Raw genomic sequence first — 21,227 nt, 5'->3', positions numbered from 1 at the left:
CATAGTGCTTGTACTTTTCGGGAAGAAGTCTGAGAGTCAATGTTCAAATTGAAATCACCTGTTAATATCACATCTGAAATGCCAGTATCTATGGCTAGTCCCAATGAATCTTCAATAAGAGAATAATAAATATTATCGGAACTAGGGGGCCGATAGAAAACGCCAAACAAAACTTTCTTAGCGCTAGACAATCTGAGTTCGAGCCATATGCATTCTAGATGATTTAGCTCAAGGTCGGTTCTACGTACATATGTGATAGATTCTTTGACATAAATCAGAACCCCACCATGATTATCGTTGGTGCGATCTTTTCTAATTGGTTCATGGAATCCAGGAAACAAGAGATCCACTGTAGACACTGAGTCACCTAGCCATGTTTCGGTGAAAGCAAGAATATCGAGATTACTTAATTCAGCATAAAGGATGTCAAGCTTAGGAAATATGCTTTGGACATTATAGTGAACAACTGTAAGATATTTTGAACATTTAAAAAAATCATGGAGAGTGTTATCAAGAAAAGATTCTGATGAGACTGAGCTCGAGAAAGATTGAGAATGATCTGGTCCCGGATTTGGATGAATATCTCCACACATTGTTAATAAAACATGAAGCCATAAAGTGGTAGTCGTGAAGACGATGACGAGAATACAGCTTTGAGTAAATTCCAAGTTCTCCGAGTACTTTTTATTTGGAAAAACCTTAACTTTTTTATTTTGTATGTTATGTGATACATTTATTGACAACATTATATATTTATATATTGAATATAACTGTAGAGAATTGAGATAAATGGATATTAGAATAATTGCATGAAGGAAGACAAAATATCTTCTGTTACAGTTACAGACATACATGACGGCACTTAGTCTATGTTTTTTCATTTATGTAAACGTCCTGTTTCCATACAGTACATCATTTTATTTCTGTATTACAAAAAGATGTTTAACTAAAATTTAACTAACCGTTATAAAATGACCCTAATTTGATCAAAATATAACGATTGATTATTTCTCAACGACTTTTTGATCAAAATTTAATGTTGAATAGTGGGCAGGGCTAATTCTCAACGTCGAAAAATGGCCCCAGTTCAGTTACAATTCTGCCAAGGAAGGTTATCTCTGTGAAACCAGGTATTACCTCCCTTAGATTGACACTCTTGTACAATACTGTACGAGGGGTTTGCCTAAAATACGAAAGTGAGATTTTTGACGAAAGTGAGCGAAAGTGAGCGAAAGTGACTTTTAGAATTTGAATTGTACTGTTTTAATAGAATTTTACAGTAAAATTGCTGTTTGCATACGTATATTATTAGCAACTTATTATATGTATTATAATAAATAACCATAATCATGATTTAATCGCCATTTAATAAATAATTTGATATTCAACACTATATTTCAATTAAACACTATATTTTAGAAGTCACTTTCGTATTTTCTATGTGAGCGAGAGGAAGATTGCTGAACTTGTATATAGAAATTATGTCAAATAAATGGTGATTAAAGATCATAATGATTATTTTTTTTACTAAAAATTATAGATTTCTGATAATATACGTCTGCAAACTGCAATTTTAGTATAAATTTCAATTCCATATTTAATAATTTACAAGTCACTTTCGTATTTTTCAAAGTGAGCGAAAGGAAGATCTAAGAACTTGTGTATAGAAATTATGCAAATAAATGGCATTTAAATCATCATAGACTATATTAGTGATTATTTTTGAAAAGAATTATTATTAGTTGCTAATAATATACGTCCACAAACAGAAAATTCACTGTGAAATTCTATTAAAACGGTACAATTCAAATTTTAAAAGTCACTTTCGCTCACTTTCGCTCACTTTCGTCAAAAATCTCACTTTCGTATTTTAGGCATACCGCTGTACGAGAAGTACGGGAAATAGTCATTTCTGTAAGAAAACATAAACGTGAAAATCGTGAAAAAAAAAAAAGAAATTTTATTTTTTTGCATTTAATTTGATTTAAATGTCATTTATAGTGAACAGTAAAAGGGCATCGAATACCTATCATGGTCCCCATGGTTTTCTCCTACAGTTGGTACACAGATTTTAACTTGTCACGTATGTCCTAATTTTCATCTCGTGCTAAATTTTGACTTTCTAGTTAAAAAAGCCTAGTTTACACTTGACAGTGACAGATCGGTCAAAGTCTATGTTGGAGCAAGGCATCACTTACCAGTCACTTAAAGTAACCAGTTAAACGGAAAACTTTCAAAAACAGGTAGGTCGAGACTTTTAAAAGTTGTTAAAACACCTTTAAATTTCTTCTACAATTTAATCATCTTAATTAAAAATAATTTTGTTTTTGCTGTACATGTATCATTGTAAGAATTATAGGACAATTTTCTAAGGTAGTTTTTTTAAACCTGAAAAATCCTTCGGCACTGACAACAGTACATTTTGAATCTCAGACAGCAGGGCCTCTTCTAGTCCAATATATTAGACGTTACAGGCTTGTTATAGTTTTTGTTGCTTTGCCCAGAAGCAAAAATATCTCAAAGCGACGTCATATTTATAGGACTAGGCCTCTTCAATCATTTGGTAGACTAAATATATAGACCAATCACATGGTACAGCAACTTCGGGTAATGTCGACACTGGTGTAATTTCGACACCTACTTCCATTTTCCTATTATATTAACCAATAAAGCACCATTTTCTACATGATTTAAATCAATTTTACGATGTCAGAACTATATATGATGTCATCACTTGCTCTTGGTCTTTTAGGCATTTTCCTTTTCTAGAATTTTCCGGTCTGGATGTCATTGCTCATAATCTTATCCGAAAAAACGCCATTTACAGAATCTTATAGGAAGGGTCGATAACTCAGGCACATAACTTTATCATCATTTCGTATTTTTGTATTTGTTTCGATGCAAATAAACCTTAAATATGAATGTTATGAACATGTAACCTTGAGTTTATTCTCAATTATAAGACGCATAACAATTGTACAGGGGTGTCGGAATTGAACGATACTTATCTTCTCTGTCGGCAAATTTCGACACATACAAATATTAAAACTTTAAATTCACAAAAGAATCTAGTTACTAGCTCTAAATTCATTAATAAATAATTCAAATATGTTAATTAAAAAAACCCCAAAAAAAACATACATTATGTTATTTTAATTTCAAGGTGCCAAACTGCAGAATGCTATTCACAATTTTCATAATTTCCGACGCTGTAATGACATTACAAACTTTACTTCAACAAAATTTAATGTGCATTAATTGTAATTAACATAAAGATTTAGCATCACCAGACCTTCATAAGTCTTTTGATCAGTTGCTGTCTATTCAGACTTTGCAGTCTGCTAACCCTGTATTTTTTTCTGGTTAGACATCATTCTGTACACTGTCATAAACACTGAGTCATCTGCTCGTCCTATGCCGTTTCCTTATGATCCTGTCTCGTCTACTCACAAAGAACTACCGACTACTGTCATGAGCATTAAATCTTCTGCTCACCCTACGTCGTCTGATAGTCCAGTGTCACTCCTCTTTTGTCTTTGGACAAATGATGAAGATGGTGACACTGACAAATGGATTAAATGGTTAGCACCACAGCAAGATTGTTAGAAGTGGCTAATACCTATAATTTAAACACTACAAATGTAACTTAATAAGATATTGTCCACATGCCATATAAATTGTAAAATATTTAAAGTTGCTGTTTAAAATTCTTGTGATCAAAACACTCCAGTAGACAGTTAAAAATTATGAATAGGAATGGTTGCCAGGTACAATGTAGTTCAGGCATTTGCCTCACAACCAAGGGATCAAGGGTTTTAACTCTACCGGGATCATAAGCATATATCTGTCAGTACTCACAGTATATAACTCTCCACTAATAGGGAGAAAATATGTAAGGGGATGGGCAGCTCAGCTGGTACAGTTGTGGTATGGAACATGTATTCTCACTATTTCTGAGGATCCTGGTTTGGAGTCCCAGTTAGACTGCACATTCTCTCACCCTGTGATTATTAATAGAGATAAGATGATGTATGTTGGTAATACTTGTGTTTTTTTACTTCAAGGTTGATTTTTTTTTCAGAAAAATTCTGCTTGCTGAACAATGGAATCTAAGTTTAGTCACCTGCCAGACATTAAAACTATCCAGCCTGATAGGCTGATCAAGTATCGGGTCAGTGAGGACAAGTTCTCAGCAGAAGTTTTACTGCCAGGATTGTCATATACAGATTTTGATCAGAAAATTGGAGGTAATATTTACTTTTGCAAGCCATTTTAAATTTCTTCAAAGTAAAGGTCAATGGTGGTTTACTGGTATTTGAAAATTTAGTCCAACTTCCTCAAATAAAGAATATCATGAAGTTCAGTATTAAATCACAAATTATTCAGAAAAATGAAATTATTTTACAGTGATGGTTGTCATTTATTTTCTCCTTACCTTTAAACAAGCATTTTCACAGATGCATTATGGGTATAAATTGTTCCCCTTTTTTGTTGGTATTTAAGATAAGCTAATATTAAAAGAGCACTTAGCAATTTAATAAGGTTATGTTTCTCAGGTGTTTTCAAAGAATGTTCTCAATAACCAGAGGCCCACCTGAAGTAAGATGTCGGGTATTACTGTTTTAAGACAGTCCAAATCACCAAAGGAGTTTCACAGAAGCATGAAACACATTTTTATTAGATTTTCAAGGCTTTTATACTGAGTATCAAATGAATTTAGTTTCAGAGCAACTGCTGAATATTCTAGTTGATATATCTTTTTACAATAATTGGAATTAAAACCAGCCATTTCTTTGATATAAATGAACAATTATTTCATATTATTATTTGAATATTTTTCAAAAAACAAACAAACATTATTGTTAAGAAAGGAAATGAACAACCTAATATTTTTCCAGGTAAAGTAGGTCTCTGGTCCTTGGGAAAAGTTTTTGAAAGCATCAGATCAGTGGCAATGGCAACAGGATTCATGTATTACCTTGATTTACTACACAAACCTAATCGTACTTTGTTTGTTGGTGGCCATGTTTTAACATTGAATAAAGATTTCCATAATATTAGGTATTCTAACATGTTTGGACGTAAGAATTTCTTGAAAGCAGATATATACATTTCTGATGTTGGAAAGTCTTCGTACACTGTGGCAACTGACTTGTATGATTTTCAATCAGGAGTGAAGTTATGTTCATGCAAAACCATTCAAGTGTTTGTCGATAAACAATTAAGAAAGCCAGTACCTTTGCCTGAAGAAATATTTGTGGGTTTAGATAATCATCTGAAGTCGGTTAAAAGGCAAACCATTAAACGTGAGAAGATGCCATCTATTCCATCTGAAGCATTTCAGTATGAAATAAAAGCACTTCATAGTGATAGTGATTTCAATCATCATGTCAATCAAGCAATGTACATAAAGTGGTGTTCGGATGCCGGTTCACTAGGAGCACATAAAGGACATTTTTCATACTTCAAGAGGCACATTGAACTTTATCCGTTAAAGTCTGCGGAATACCAATTTATAGGAGAAACATTAGTGAATGATATTGTGACAGTAAATGTTTGGGAAGATGTCACTGTTAAAGATAAGGTTTTACGATTTGCAGTCACCAGAAGTGGCAGAATAGTATTTGTCCTTAAATTAGAATTTTATGACGGAAAGCCAGTAGAAGTGTTGCCACACCTTGAATCGAAGCTTTAAGATTTTGTAAAACTCTAGTAAACTTGATCAGTGGTTTTACTTATTTGTGGATATGTAGATGCGTACATGTGTGTGTGTATTTAGTCTTTTGTTGGAATTAGAAGTTTCGCTTGAAAATTTGATAACTATTTTAAAATACAAGTTGAACACAATTGTTCGGTCAATGAAATGAAAGTCTTTCTATATATTTTGTTTGAGGGTATGTACAAGAATCTTTTATTGTTCCTTCTTTTTATGAAGCCGACAGTATATCAAAACTTTTCCCAAAGACCAAAGAGGACATTTTATCATGGAAGGTTGTTCTGATCTTTTGATTTTTTAAGACAATAGATGAACAAATCTTGTTGTTTTTTGACAAATGCTATAGTTACTTTTTTCGTGTGAGTGAACGCTTTCATTTCCTTTTTACAGGTAAAGTTTCCCTATGGTCTTTGGGAAAAGTACTTGAGGCGGCAAGGTGGCAAGGGATGATTCATGGATTTATTTACTACCCTGAAACGCGTGTTGAAAATGCCTTCTTTGTCGCTAGTCAGTCCATCAAATTTAGTAAAAAATTTAATGATATCCGTTACAAAAGCCACTATGGTGAAAATCGGCCTCTCAGGGCTAAAGTTTACGTGAGTAATGTTGGAAAAACATCATTTACCATAGCATTAGACTTATTTGATGACAAATCAGGAGTTAAACTGGCGCAAAATCTGTTAGTTGGTGTGAATGTTAGTAGAAATAAAAGGAAACCAGCTCCAATACCAAAATATTTCTATAACAATCTGGACCAATATTTGAAGAATGTAGAAAATAGAACCATTGAAAGATCTGTTCTTCCAACCATTCCTAGTAAGGCTTTCCGTTATGAAATCAAGTGTGTTCATAGCGATTGTGACATGAATAAACACATCACTCAAGCTGCATATCTAAAATATTGTTCTGACGCGGCATCAGTCGGCTCTCTGACAGGACATTTCGACCAGTTTCGCAGGCACATTGAGCTTTATCCGTTAAAGTCAACAGTGTTTCATTATATAGGAGAGGCTTTAGTTAACGATACTATAGCTGTCAAGGTCTGGGAAAAAGAAGGATGTTTCAGGACATTAGATTTTGCGATAACAAGGAAAGAAAAGATAATCTTCATTATGAAGATGGAATTTTATGATGGCAAACCAGCTGTTGTCTCTCCACATCTTGTGTCCAAGTTATGAAAAAATAATTTCATGAAGAGAGATATCTTTAAGATTATTTCCCAGGGACCAGAATGATATACATGTACCTTTTTATGACAATTTAAGAATACTTTTAAGACTTATTTTTAGTTTATTGAAGTAGCAGACCTGGCCTGGTTTTACTTTCAAACAGACAAGCTATTCTAATTTTATTTTTATTTAATGTGTATATAAATGTATAGATTTACTGGTATGTTAAACTATTAAAATAAAAAGGAAAAAAAGAATTTTTTTTTTTCACACCTTAGTTTTATTTTTAGTGCCGAGTAGGATAAGGCATCTTTCTTAAATCATCACCTTAGTTAAGTCTTAGTTAAGTCTTTCGATATTCAATAGAAGTTAACCAGAGTTATTGCACTAAGGTGATGAAATTGCAGTTACTGTTTTCTTTATCTTTAGAAGTCTTATAATCTATATAGGTAACAAAGTTTTACTATTCAGCAAAACTGGTTTTACTTTTCAACAGGTAAGATACATTTTCCGGCTTTGGCGAAGATATGCGAAAGTGTCCGCTTTGTTACCTTCAGTAAGGACTTCACCTATTTTGCCAGGAGACATCGTAACACTGGTGCTGTACTGTTCGTTGTAAGTCAGATGTTTAGTTTCACCCATGCAGCACACAACTTGCGGGGGAAAAATCATTACGGCATCAATAAGCCTCAACGATTTTTGTGCTATCTCTCTCACGCTGGGAAGACGTCATACACAACAAATATGGACTGGTTCGACTCGGACAATTGTAAGATTGGAAGTTTTATGACCAAACATGTTGCAGCAGACGTGAATACGAGAAGACCTGTGCCCCTTCCAGACTATTTCTTCAAAGATATTGAGTCTCATTTCAGTCATATCAAGCCTCAAACAATGGATAAGGCGGATATACCCATAATTCCTAGCAACGCATATCAGCTTAATATCAGAGTGCTATATAGTGACTGTGATGATAATTATCATGTTAATCAAGCGACCTACTTAAAATGGTGCTCTGATGCGGCCTCAGAAGGTGCTGAAAATGGATATTTTTCATACTTCAAAAACTTTATTGAACTGTATCCAGTGAAGGATATGAAGATATATTACAGTGGAGAAGGGCTTGTGAAGGATGAATTAGTGGTTCATGTGTGGGAGTGTAAAAAAGACGCAAGTTGTCTGGAATTTGCCATTCTAAAACAAGAAAATGTTATTTTTCATATGGGAATGACATTTTACGATTCCAAGATTGATAAAGCCACAACAAAAACTGTTCCTAAACTGTGATCACGTCGACTTGTAACTTTCGATAATTTTATACATGTACAGTATTATGTGTAAATCATACTACGCTGAAAATCTTAGACTTGCCCATCATTCTATCTGGACAAAACCATTTACAATTTGCAGGGAAAAATTTAAAACATTTTTTGACTGAACAGCAAACATTGCAGACTATGATCAGATGGCAAAAATGTGCTGGCTGATCTTGGTCTGCACTGGTCGCATGGGTAGAATCTGTTGCCTCTAGCAGGCCAACAGTTTACTAAACCTATGAATAAATTAGGTCAACTATGTGTTATGGAAGAATATTGTATGAAATTTATATCAACAGCTTGGTGTGAAAGGGTTGTAACTCCATCTTTATTGTGCCCCCACATTAGTGGCGGGCATTTAGATTTACCCTTGTCCGTCTGTCTGTCCGTCCGTCCATCCGCACTCACAGGAGAGTTATTATGTGGCTAGAGGGACAATAGGTAACTGTTCTTTCTCTTTGATGTCATTCATTCCGTAATGCTTTTATGTGGCTATTTTCTTTTGTGTGGCTAAAAAGAACAATAGAGAGAACAATAGAGTAGCCACATAATTACTGTCCTGTGCGTCCGTCCGTCCTTCCGTCCGTCCGTCCGTTCTCTTTTGTGTCGCACGTAACTCAAAAAGTATTTGACCTAGTCATGAAACTTTACAGGAATGTTGATCAGCATGTGAAGTTGTGCACCTGGGTATTTTCGTCTGGATATTTTTAGTATTTTTAGAGTTATTGCCCTTGACTTAGTAAAATTTTGCAATTTTCAACTTGTGTCGCATGTAACTCAAAAAGTATTTGACCTAGAGTCATGAAACTTTACAGGAATGTTGATCAGCATGTGTAGTTGTGCACCTGGGTATTTTCGTCTGGATATTTTTAGTATTTTTAGAGTTATTGCCCTTGACTTAGTAAAATTTTGCAATTTTCAACTTGTGTCGCATGTAACTCAAAAAGTATTTGACCTAGAGTCATGAAACTTTACAGAAATGTTGATCAGCATGTGTAGTTGTGCACCTGGGTATTTTCGTCTGGATATTTTTAGTATTTTTAGAGTTGTTGCCCTTGACTTGGTAAAATTTTGCAATTTTCAACTTGTGTCGCATGTAACTCAAAAAGTATTTAACCTAGAGTCATGAAACTTTACAGAAATGTTGATCAGCATGTGTAGTTGTGCACCTGGATATTTTCGTGTGGATTTATTTAGTATTTTTAGAGTTATTGCCCTTGACATTGTAAAGTTTTGCAATTTTCAACTTGTGTCGCATGTAACTCAAAAAGGATTTGACATAGAGTCATTAAACCTTATGGGAAGGTTGCTCAGCATATTAAGTTTTGCTCCTGGGTATTTTCTTCTGGATATTTTTAGTATTTTTAGAGTTATTGCCCTTGACTTAGTAAAATTTTGCAATTTTCAACTTGTGTAGCATGTACATTTGTAACTCAAAAAGTATTTAACCTAGAGTCATGAAACTTTACAGAAATGTTGATCAGCATGTGTAGTTGTGCACCTGGATATTTTCGTGTGGATTTATTTAGTATTTTTGGAGTTATTGCCATTGACTTAGTACAATTTTGCAATTTTCAACTTGTGTCGCATGTAACTCAAAAAGGATTTGACATAGAGTCATTAAACATTATGGGAAGGTTGCTCAGCATATTTAGTTTTGCTCCTAGGGTTTCGCTTGTGGATTTATCCAGTATTTGTAGAGTTATTTCCCTTGACTTAGTAAAAACTGTTTCATTATGTTGTTATTTGTTCCTTGAGTGCTTGAGTTAGAATCGACCAACTTTACAGGAATAATGATCAACATCACTTAATTACAGGAATAATGTTTCACATCACTGTGAAGCTATTAACCTGGGACTTTGCATGTGGATTTTTTTTCAGTTTTTTTAGAGTTATTGCCCCTGACTTACAGTAGTATAAATTTGCAATTTTCAACTTGGGGTTTGCTTGGGGATTTATTTAGTATTTGTAAAGTTCTTGCCCTTTACTTAGTAAAAAGATTTTTAGTTTTCAAAAATTTTTTGACCTAGAGTCATAAGATTGACAGAACAGTGGCGCGGTGGGGGCACCCGTGTCCTATGGACACATTTCTAGTTTAATATGAGTTACAATCCTTTTGCACCAAGCCCTCAATATGATCTAAATGATGTATAAAAAGACCAACTCAAAAGTTTTTTTGTAAAAAAAATGTTCACAGAGACAGTCTACATTGAGAGAATTTGCTACGGTCAAGATTGCTCTATGGTCAAGATTGCTATGGTCAAAAACCATAATTAGTTTGTCAATTTTGAGTGGTTTTGTGAACTGTTCTTTCTCATTATCCATTTCCTTTCTATTTTTGTACTACTCTTTTGTGTTATATCGATGATACCAAGCTATCATGTTGTTTAACCTTTATTTTGACCTTTCAGAATATTCATTGAAAATACAAGGGATGTAAGGGGAATTTTTCCTTTTGTGATATTTAATGGTATCCTTTAGAGTAAGCCAGTTTATAAGGATGACCACACTAACACTGTAACACTATGCATCTTCTATTTGGAAGTTGTGTGTCCATCAAGCAATTGTTAATTATGCAAAAAATGTTGTGATAGAATGAAAACATATTCATCATTTCCAACAATATTCTTGTTTATAATGGTTAATTACAAAAGCTGACAGTAAATTCTGCTATAGCAAGTGATTTTAATGACCACTGGTACTGTTACAGAGAACACTGATTCAGATGTTAGTATATGAGTTGTGTAATCGAGGAATTTATCTTAATGAATGAATTTACAAGATAAGATTTTCAAAATAAATGAAATGAGTTTTCTTCCATACAGGTAAAGTGCATCTTTCATCATTAGCAAAGATATGTGAATGTGTTCGCTCAGTTGCATTCAGTAAAGGCTTAAAAGGATATAACTTTTTCCCGGACAATCTTCGTAGAACTGGAGTAATAGTGTTTGTAGTTGGTCAGTTGTTCACATTTACGCAAGAAGCACATTACCTTCGTAAGAGGAGTCATTTTGGACTTAACAAGCCACAAAGATTTTTATTGCATTGGAGTCACGCAGGAAAAACATCATACACTACAAACGTAGACTGGTTTGATACCAATAACCAGAAAATTGGATCATTTCTCACAAAGCATATTGCAGCAGACGCAGAAACAAGACGACCAGTGGCCCTGCCTGATGATTTCTTTCAAAACATTCAGGCGCTTTTGCTACTATTCATCCGCGCACAATTGAAAAAGTACCTTTGCCAATAATTCCAGGCAAGGCATATAGTTTGAAGGTCATAGCGCTATACAGTGACTGTGATGATAATAATCATGTTAATCAAGCGACCTTCTTAAAATGGTGCTCTGATGCGGCCTCGGCTGGTGCTATTGCTGGACATTTTTCGATCTTCAACAAACATATCGAACTGTATCCACTGAAATCTATGGAATTGTATTATAGTGGAGAAGGTTATTTGAATGATGAATTAGTTGTAAATGTTTGGGAATGTCCTCTTGAAGTCAACACCTCTCTAGCATTTTTAAGGAAAGAAGTATCATTTTTCACATGAACATGTCATTCTATAGTAATCAGTCTGTTGATAATAGTTCAAAAATGTAACACAGAAATACATTTGTATTTTGCCTTGATGTATTGAAATCATGCAATATTTTTATGAATAATTAGTTCACTGCCAGTATACTATGGAAGCCTGTTTGTGCCACCTTAATTTTTTCTGTTAGTATACTATAGAAGCCTGTTTATGTCACCCTAAATTTTTTCTTTTAGAATGCATTTTTTATCAGCCTTTGTGTAAAGCTATTTTTAGTAGCAAATTTTTGATGATGAGAAGTTTTTAGTATCGTGATTATTATAATGAATGAATTTTTTATTAAAATATCTCAATATTTTGTTGACAGTGACTGTTTGCGTGATATATACATATAATATTATTGTGTCACATTCATTAATCATCAGACCTGTATTCTTCCCCCCCAAAAAACTATCACAAAATCAAATATGACATTGCATGCAACTGAGTGTGTGAAATTTGCATTGATGATATCATGCCAACACTGTAGATGTTATAAACTGATTTTTTCCTGTAAGCCAAACCTATTTTGGCTTAAAGTTTATGAATTATATCGGATCAAGGATCAGGATCAATATTTAATTTGTTTCAATTTTTAAACAGTAAATCTGGACAAGATCATTCATTGTTTATAGTGAAAATTACCAAAAATATACTGATTTAACATTGCAGACCATGATCAGATGGCACAGGTGCCAACCCTGTGCGTGGTAGCCCCGTGTGTTGCCGCCCCGTGCATGGCGGATCATCTTTGTCTGCAATGGTCACATGGGTAGATTCTGTAGCCCCTAGTAGGTTTACAGTTAAGTTAATAAATGTAATACTACATAAAATATGGAGAAATACTGAAATATTGATTTTGATCCTGAATATTCATATTTCTTTGTGGTGCCTCTATTCTTTAGAAAATGCTAACAAAATTGAAATAAAAGTGTTTAATTAGAAAAGTGTTTAATTTAGTGAAAATTGTAAGTTTGTTAGAAGTTGTGGTAACTTTCAGATGCACCACAACAATGAACATTTGATTAGTAATCAAAATATTAAAACAGAACAATGTTCTAAATTTACAATTATGTTAATTATGATTATGTTACCCACACCCCTGCAGTAACCCAAACTGAGATTCAAACATTTTTCTATCTATATAATGCCAGGCCAGCCTGAATGTCCGTGTAGTGTGATCAGGCTCTATAATACAGTAGAAAGGTCAGTTTTTGTATTTTTATATGTAAACCTCCTATGTTTTGAATGAACTGTTCCAGTTCCAAAGCAGGACAAATCCATTACCTAAATTCAGCAGGTTAAATGTTAAAGTATATTTGTAAAGACAAGTCATAAACTTAACTAAGAGCATGAGTAATGAGCATTACAGATGGTTTTGTTTTTGATATGTCTTTGTAGTTCAGTCTAAAATTGTAGAAAGTTGTTAATGATATACATATATGTAAAGGACCCAAAAATACGTATGATTTGATTTCTTGTATTAAAACAGGTAAAATGACTCTTTGGAGTTTGGCAAAGCTACATGATTGTGTTCGTTCAACTGCATGGTTTCAGGGTTTCAATTACTTTCAAGACCTCTACCATCCTGGCTGCAGTATAACGTTGTTTGAAGTCAAGCAGGTTTTCACATTAAGTCGGGAGGCACATGATGTCAAGTTCAGCAGCTATTTCTGTTTGAATAAACCACAGAGATTTTTATTGCATGTTTCTCATGTTGGACAGACAACTTTTACCTTAGTGATAGATTGGTTTAATGAAATAAACGTTAAGATTGGCTCGTTCTCTTCAAAACTTTGCAATGTAGATCGTAAATCAAGAAGGCCAACACCTCTGCCTGACGCTTTCTCTAAGAAGAATATGGACGATCATTTTAAAAAGTATCCAATGACATCTTTGCCAAAGTCAGACAGTCAACAAATGTCTAATTTTGCATTCAGCTTCAATACTAAAGCCCTGTATAGCGATTGTGATCAAAATAACCATGTAAATCAAACTACATATGTGCGATGGTGCTCCGATGCTGGGGCTGCTGGAGCAATACATGGACATTTTAAACAATTTGAAAATTTCCTTGAAAAGTATGCAGTGAAAAGTATAGAAATGAACTTTGTTGGGGAGGCTTTAGTTAATGATGACATACTTATAAATGTTTGGGAAAATGAAAACGAAAGTAGTTGTTTAATGTTTTCAATTGGAAAGGAGGGAAAAGAAATTTTCAATATGAAAATGACATTTTATAGTATGTAAGGTAATGGCATTTGTTGAGCTATGGTTATAATGATGTATAATCAAAAATGTATGGTGTTTTTAGATAGATAATTTAATGTATAAATATGCATAGTTCAGTAGGATGAATGATGTTCAGACTTTCAAATTATACAAGGTGAAATTGGACTATAATATAATTTACTAACAAGTGGAAGTATTAGCTTCTTCAAAATTATGTCGCTTTTCTGTCGATCAATATCAAACCTCATCTTTATTATTCCACTATCAATTACTGAGAAAATACTTAAGTGCTCCTTTTCAACAAATTTTGAAAGACTACCTATTACTGGGAGATTTAATAAACCAAGAGTGCTTTCTTTAATAAATGATTACTGCAGACTTTTTTATGTTATTATTTTTTTTTTCAAAAAGTTTTAGCAATGAAAAGCTTTGTCAGAGACCTGGTTCAATCATTGGTTTTTAGTAGTTTAGTAGTATCCTATTGTCAATTTTTTTCTTTAATATGAATATTCTGATATAAAATTATAGATAATTGGTAACTTGCTTTGAAGACAACATGTCAAAACAAAAAATTACTGATATAATAAAAATGATTTTTTTTTACTATATGGGAAGGAGTAGTTCTTTAAGAAACAATCAAACATTTTTATTGCAGGTAAGATGAACCTCTGGTCTATGGCAAAGCTTTTTGAATGTATTCGTTACGCAGTGTTACCCTATGGCTTTGGGCATTTTGATAGGCTGAAAGATGATGAACACTCAATATTTATGGCAAGTACAGCATACCATATCTCTGAATATGGTAATACCCTGAATACCAGACCACATTGGGGATTGAACTTCCCCATGTACACAACATTAGATATAATTTATTCAGGATCATCTGCGTTTTGTTTCGAAATAAAATTGACCAACTACGAAAACAAGAAATTACTAATGTCTGCTAGAATGACATTTGTCTACATTGACTACAAAACAAGAAAGCCGGCACCATTTCCAGGTTGGTACATTGAGGCGAAAAAGTTAAAAAGCTTCGGACCGGCTTTACCGCGATTAGCCACTCCAGAAATTCCTGGGAATGCTTTCCAGTATGAAGTAACGTCATGTTATAGTGATATTGACCATAATGGGCATGTGAATCAGTCCATATATGTCAAATGGTGTACCGATGCAGGCACCGAAGCAGCTTTAAAGGGACTGTACTCTGGTTTTACAGAGAATATTGGGAAATACCCACTTGATAATTTAGAAATAAAGTATATCGGGGAAGGATTTGTAGAAGAGAACTTTGTAATTAACACGTGGCAGGATAAAGTGTCGCCTCTAATTTTACACTTTGCAATAACAAAACAAGGGGAACTTACAATAGTAGCAAAGTTCTCATACAAAACAGCTGATATAGGTGCTAGGTTATAAACTTTAGCTTGTTGTGAAGAAATTACTTTGACCTAATAAATATAATTTATTCCATATATTAAAGAAGGAAATGCTTATATGTGCTGCTACCAATTTGAAGCAGAATTTGTTACATGTTTAAGCTGTTGTTTTGCATTATTATAAAATGACTCTGGATTAAATACAATTTCTCAATGTTTATTTATTTCACTTTATTTAAATGATGAATGATCACTTTCTAATTTTACAATACTGTAGATCAAAAAACACTAAAAGCATAATGTATATACATGTATGTAAAACCGAATGAATGTATGTTATACTAAAATAACTATTAAATGTATTAATTTTCTCTGTAAATGAAAATTTAGGAAAGAACAAATTTTATTATGACTTTCTCAAAGTAAAACATTAAGACACAGTTTTTACATTTAATATAACCATTATTTCAAAGTCATATTTAGTCAAGACTTTGACTGAGTATACAAACAAATTGACAATGTTCACAATTTTACTCAATATCACATTTTATACAATTTTATTGTCAAAAATTCATTTTTCTCCTATTCTTAACAAAACAAATAGCGAACAAGATAAAAAATTACACAATGTAATTAGATGTACAGAAATTAATAATGTACATGTATTTTCTTTTAGATAACAGTATACTGTACTTTACATTAAGTTTGTGTTTATGATTACCTCTTACCATGATTGATTTGTTTAAAAAATGAAAACTTGCCCTGCCCTGAATTGTTTAAGTGAAGGGGCTATAACATAGATAGGTAGACTTAGTATTAAAGCAGCATGCCTCCAGATTCATGACATGATAATTTTCAATTTTGAAACTTAATGTAAAAGTAAAATATTGTCAAGTGAACAAAGAAATTAATTTACATGTTTCAAGTTGCACTTTAAATCCACGGTTGTTACCAAAAAGAGGTCAAAGTTTGCATAAATAGCCCTTTAAATACTGCATAAGTAACCCAGTTACTGTAGAACTATGGTGAAAAAATCTACAAAAATTAATCATTAAATCATTTATCACACATAACATGAAAATTATTACTTCAATCTTTTTTCTTTTTGTAAATTTCTTAGTACATTTTTCTTAAGTTTGATTGTCTTAAAGCAGCACGCCTCCAGATTTATGCTAATTTTCATGAAAATTTTGAAAATATATTTGAATGTAATATATTGTGAAATAACCAAAAGGAAGCCATTTACACATTATCAATGACACTTACAAGCCATGTAAATTACCAAAAAGTAGTCAAAATATGCATAAATAACCCTTACTGCGTTAGTAACGCAGTAAAAATATAGTTGCAAATACTAAAAAATTAGTCATTAACTGCACATAATATGTAAAATATTAGTTAAATCTTAAACCATTTTATGTTTCCTAAAATCGTAGTACATATTTCTAAAGTTTGATTCTATCAAAATATTTTGACTCATCTTGAGGCATGCAGCTTTAAAATATTTTGGCATATATGTAATTGCAGCATTAATAATATTGGCTGACCTGAGGTCCTGTACCAGTTGCAAATACAAATCATTATAAAATATAGTATTTCAAGGGTTAAACGGTTATTTTGTAACAATGAGATACTAAACATTTCATAATTAATGTATCATTTTAATTTATTGTTGAAAATTTGAAATTAATAAAAAGTAATCAGCACAAAGATTTTAGTTGTGTTGTTTTATTAGCTCACCTGATCATAGAATTTATTCAATCAGTGATCAGGTAGTGTTATATTAGCTCACCTGATCATAGAATTTATTCAATCAGTGATCAGGTTGTGTTATTAGCTCACCTGATCATAGAATTTATTCAATCAGTGATCAGGTAGTGTTATATTAGCTCACCTGATAATAGAATTTATTCAATCAGTGATCAGGTTGTGTTATTAGCTCACCTGATCATAGAATTTATTCAATCAGTGATCAGGTAGTGTTATATTAGCTCACCTGATAATAGAATTTATTCAATCAGTGATCAGGTTGTGTTATAAGCTCACCTGATAATAGAATTTATTCAATCAGTGATCAGGTTGTGTTATTAGCTCACCTGATCATAGAATTTATTCAATCAGTGATCGGGTTGTGTTATTAGCTCACCTGATAATAGAATTTATTCAATCAGTGATCAGGTTGTGTTATTAGCTCACCTGATCATAGAATTTATTCAATCAGTGATCAGGTTGTGTTATTAGCTCACCTGATCATAGAATTTATTCAATCAGTGATCGGGTTGTGTTATTAGCTCACCTGATCATAGAAGTGATCAGGTTGTGTTATGTGATAACATGATATACCACTGCATTGCACATATAATATTTAAGTAATATCTTCTCCTAAACAACATATGATAGATTGTGACAAAATAAATTACAGGAATGATCATTCAAGGGCCCTCAATCTACAAGCACTAGGTTTTTTAGCTCACCTGTCACAAAGTGACAGGGTGAGCTTTTGTGATCGCTTTTCGCCTGGCACCCGTCTGTTGTCCATCGATAAACTTTTACTTTAAACGACATCTCATCATAAACTGCTAAGCCAATTTCATCCAAACTTCACAGGAATATTCCTTTGGTGGTCACCTTTAAAAATTTTTCAAACTCTGGTTGCCATGGCAACCAAAAGAAAAAACTTAAAATATCTTCTTTTAAAAAACCCAAAGAGCTAGAGCTTAAATATTTGGCATGGAACATCTTCTAGTGAGTGTCAACCAAGTGGGGTCAAAATTGGCCCCACCACAGGGGGTCTTTAATTTTTATACGCCCGTTTGAAAAACGGGACGTATTATGGGAACGCCCCTGGCGGGCGGGCGGGCGGCGTCCAATTTTGTCCGGAGCATATCTCCTACATGTATGGAGGGATTTTAATGAAATTTCATAGAAATGTTCACCATTATGAGAAGCCATGTCACGCACATAAACTAGGTCTCTAGGTCAAAGGTCAAGGTCACACTTAGAGCTCGTTGAAAAACGCTTGTCCGGAGCAAAACTTCCACATGCATAGAGGGATTTCAATATAACTTGGCACAAATGTTCACCATTGTGAGGCAGAGTGTTGCGCACAAAATTCAGGTCCCTGCAGCCAAGGTCAAGGTCACACATAGAGGTCAAAGTTTAGATAAAAATATACAGATGTGTATAGGGACGATTTAATCATCTTTTATTGAGGGATTGTAACACAAATGGTCATTATCATGACTACGGCTGTGACACATGTACTTTAGGTCAATATATGCAAGGTCAAGGTCACTAAAGATGGTGAAATATCCAGATTTTGTCTGGAGCATATCTCCTACATGTATGGAAGAATTTTTATAATACTTTATGAAAATGTTCACCACCATGATATGTATTGCTCCATGCATGATCCAGGTCAAAGGTCAAGGTCACACATAGAGCTCATTGAAAAACGCTTGTCCGGAGCAAAACTTCTACATTCGTAGGGGGATTTCAATATAACTTGGCACAAATGTTCACCATTGTGAGGCTGAGTGTCGCACGCAAAATTCAGATCCCTGCGACCAAAGTCAAGGTTACACATAGAGGTCAAAGTTCAGATAAGAATTTGAAGATGTGTATAGGGACCATTTAGTCATCATTTATTGATGGATTGTAGCACAAATGGTAACTATCATGACTACAGGTGTGACACATTTAATTTAGGTTAATATTTGCAAGGTCAAGGTCACTGGAGATGATTAAATATCCAGATGTTGTCCGGAGCATATTTTCTACATGCATGGAGGAATTTTAATGTTACTTTATAGAATTGTTCACCACCATTAGACGTAGTGCCCTGCACATGAAGTCTCTAGGTCAAAGGTGAAGGTCACAGTAAGAGCTCATAGAAAAATGCTTGTCTGGAGCAAAACTTCTACATGCATAGAGGGATTTCAATATAATTTGGCACAAATGTTCATCATTGTGAGGCTGAGTGCCGTGCATAAAATTCAGGTCCCTGCGACCAAGGTCAAGGTCACACATCCTGTGCATATCTTCCCTACTGATTTGTTTTAAGGTTCATTTAACAACACAGTGCCAAGAATAAAAACTTGCTTGCTAGATAACACTTATTCATAATGCCCCCATCTCAATCTAAAGCTTTCGTAAACGGGCGTATTTTGTGACTATGGCACCCTTGTTCTTTTATGTATATAGTAAAAACGATAAATATATATTTGAAATTGTGGACATGCGTCATGAACAATTACTTTAAACAACATCTTCTCTGAAACAAATGTGTGCACATTTACCAAACTTTACAGGAATGATCCTTGGGTGGTCCTCTTTCAAATTGATCAAATGGTTCCTGTCTGTTGTTAAAAAAAACAACTAGAAATGTGTCCATACGACACGGGTGCCTCCACCGCGCCACTGTTCTGTCAATCTTATGACTCTATGTCAAATTATTTTTTGAAAACTAAATTTCTTTTACTAAGTAAAGGGCAAGAACTTTATAAATACTGAATAAATCCACAAGCAAACTCCAAGGTGCATAAGTACACATGCTGACCAACATTCTTGTAAACTTTCAGGCCTACAAGTCAAATACTCTTTGAGCTATGCATGAACAAGTTGAAAATTGCAAATTTATACCACTGTAAGTCAAGGGCAATAACTCTAACAAAACTAAAAATAATCCACATGCAAAGTCCCAGGTGCATAGCTTCACAGTGATGTGAATCATTATTCCTGTAATTTAGTGATGTTGATCATTATTCCTGTAAAGTTGGTTGATTCTAACTCAAGCACTCAAGGAACAAATAACAACATAATGGAACGGTTTCTACTAAGTCAAGGGAAGTAACTCTACAAATACTGGATAAATCCACAAGCGAAATCCCAGGTGCAAAACTAAATATGCTGAGCAACCTTCCCGTAAGGTTTAATGACTCTATGTCAAATCCTTTTTGAGTTACATGCGACACAAGTTGAAAATTCCAAAAAAAAAATATTCTAAGTCAAGGGCAATAACTCTAAACTAAAATAAATGTTTTCTTAAACGGAGAAAGCTAGATCTTAGATATTTGACATGAAACAGTCACATGGACTTGTATCAAGATTGTTCAAATTAAAGCCTTGGAGTCAAGGGGGGTGGGGGGAATCACGTGACTTTGTATAGTAATACCCGCGAGAAAATGGTGACTGCTGAGCCCCGGTAAGTACCTTATCATGTTAAATCAAGGTGACAAACGTTTCTTAAATCAAAACAAAACCTAGCGTATCATATGCGCGGAAATTTTCTTCAAATGACAATGCAAAGTGCATTTTTCTTCGTTTTGTGGTTTTTGAGAACATTATTTGAATTGTGTGAAAATTGCTCTTTCAGCGATAGTAATCCACACGAAGCTGTATAATTTGGTACCAAAATAAATGAAAATAAGCTTATTAATTAATTGTTATGCTTTTGAAATATTAAATTTTAAATTAAATTTTGTTTGTATCCTTATTAAAGTCGTACTTATATGACATGACCGTCCTTGAATAAGACCTCTAAAATCTTGGTTTGAGTTTCGATTTAAACAGAGTGTGATTTAAATAACATTAAAATTAAAACTTGGTTGTTGTTTTTCATTTAATTCTTTACACTCTGAAATAAATTAATAATTGGGCAAAGGAGAATCAAATATTAACCTCTATATAAACAACGTATCTTGTCTCCTTGATGATCACTGGGTTACTGATAATCCAGTTACACAGGTGATTAGTATTTTTGGCTTTCTTCTTAAAAAATAAATTAGATTAATTAACATAAAGTTTTATATAAAATATTGACCTCAATATATATATATAT

General features: G+C 33.5%; 1 protein-coding gene across 7 annotated transcripts in view; it reads left to right on the top strand.

Moving 5' to 3' along the window:
- Window positions 1-1,892: 1,892 nt before the first annotated feature.
- Window positions 1,893-21,227, top strand: part of LOC132744969 (uncharacterized) — a 29,983-nt gene continuing 10,648 nt past the window's right edge. The window contains exons 1-4 of one of the 7 annotated variants that reach the window (XM_060733788.1): window positions 1,893-2,243; window positions 4,082-4,247; window positions 13,273-14,031; window positions 14,668-14,794. In XM_060733788.1, the coding sequence (XP_060589771.1) occupies window positions 4,103-4,247; window positions 13,273-14,030 (903 nt within the window). In that variant the 5' untranslated portion in view covers window positions 1,893-2,243; window positions 4,082-4,102 and the 3' untranslated portion in view covers window position 14,031; window positions 14,668-14,794. Of the gene's footprint in view, window positions 2,244-4,081; window positions 4,248-4,898; window positions 6,080-6,106; window positions 7,163-7,381; window positions 8,739-13,272; window positions 14,437-14,667; window positions 17,097-21,227 lie in introns of those variants that run through there. The other 6 variants (XM_060733787.1, XM_060733782.1, XM_060733783.1 and 3 more) reach the window with 6 other exon arrangements.

Source organism: Ruditapes philippinarum, unplaced genomic scaffold (genome assembly GCF_026571515.1).
Source record: "Ruditapes philippinarum isolate M1 unplaced genomic scaffold, ASM2657151v2 ctg610_1_1_1_1, whole genome shotgun sequence".
Taxonomy (NCBI): Eukaryota; Metazoa; Mollusca; class Bivalvia; order Venerida; family Veneridae; genus Ruditapes; species Ruditapes philippinarum.
This window is presented reverse-complemented; position numbering and strand designations above follow the sequence as displayed.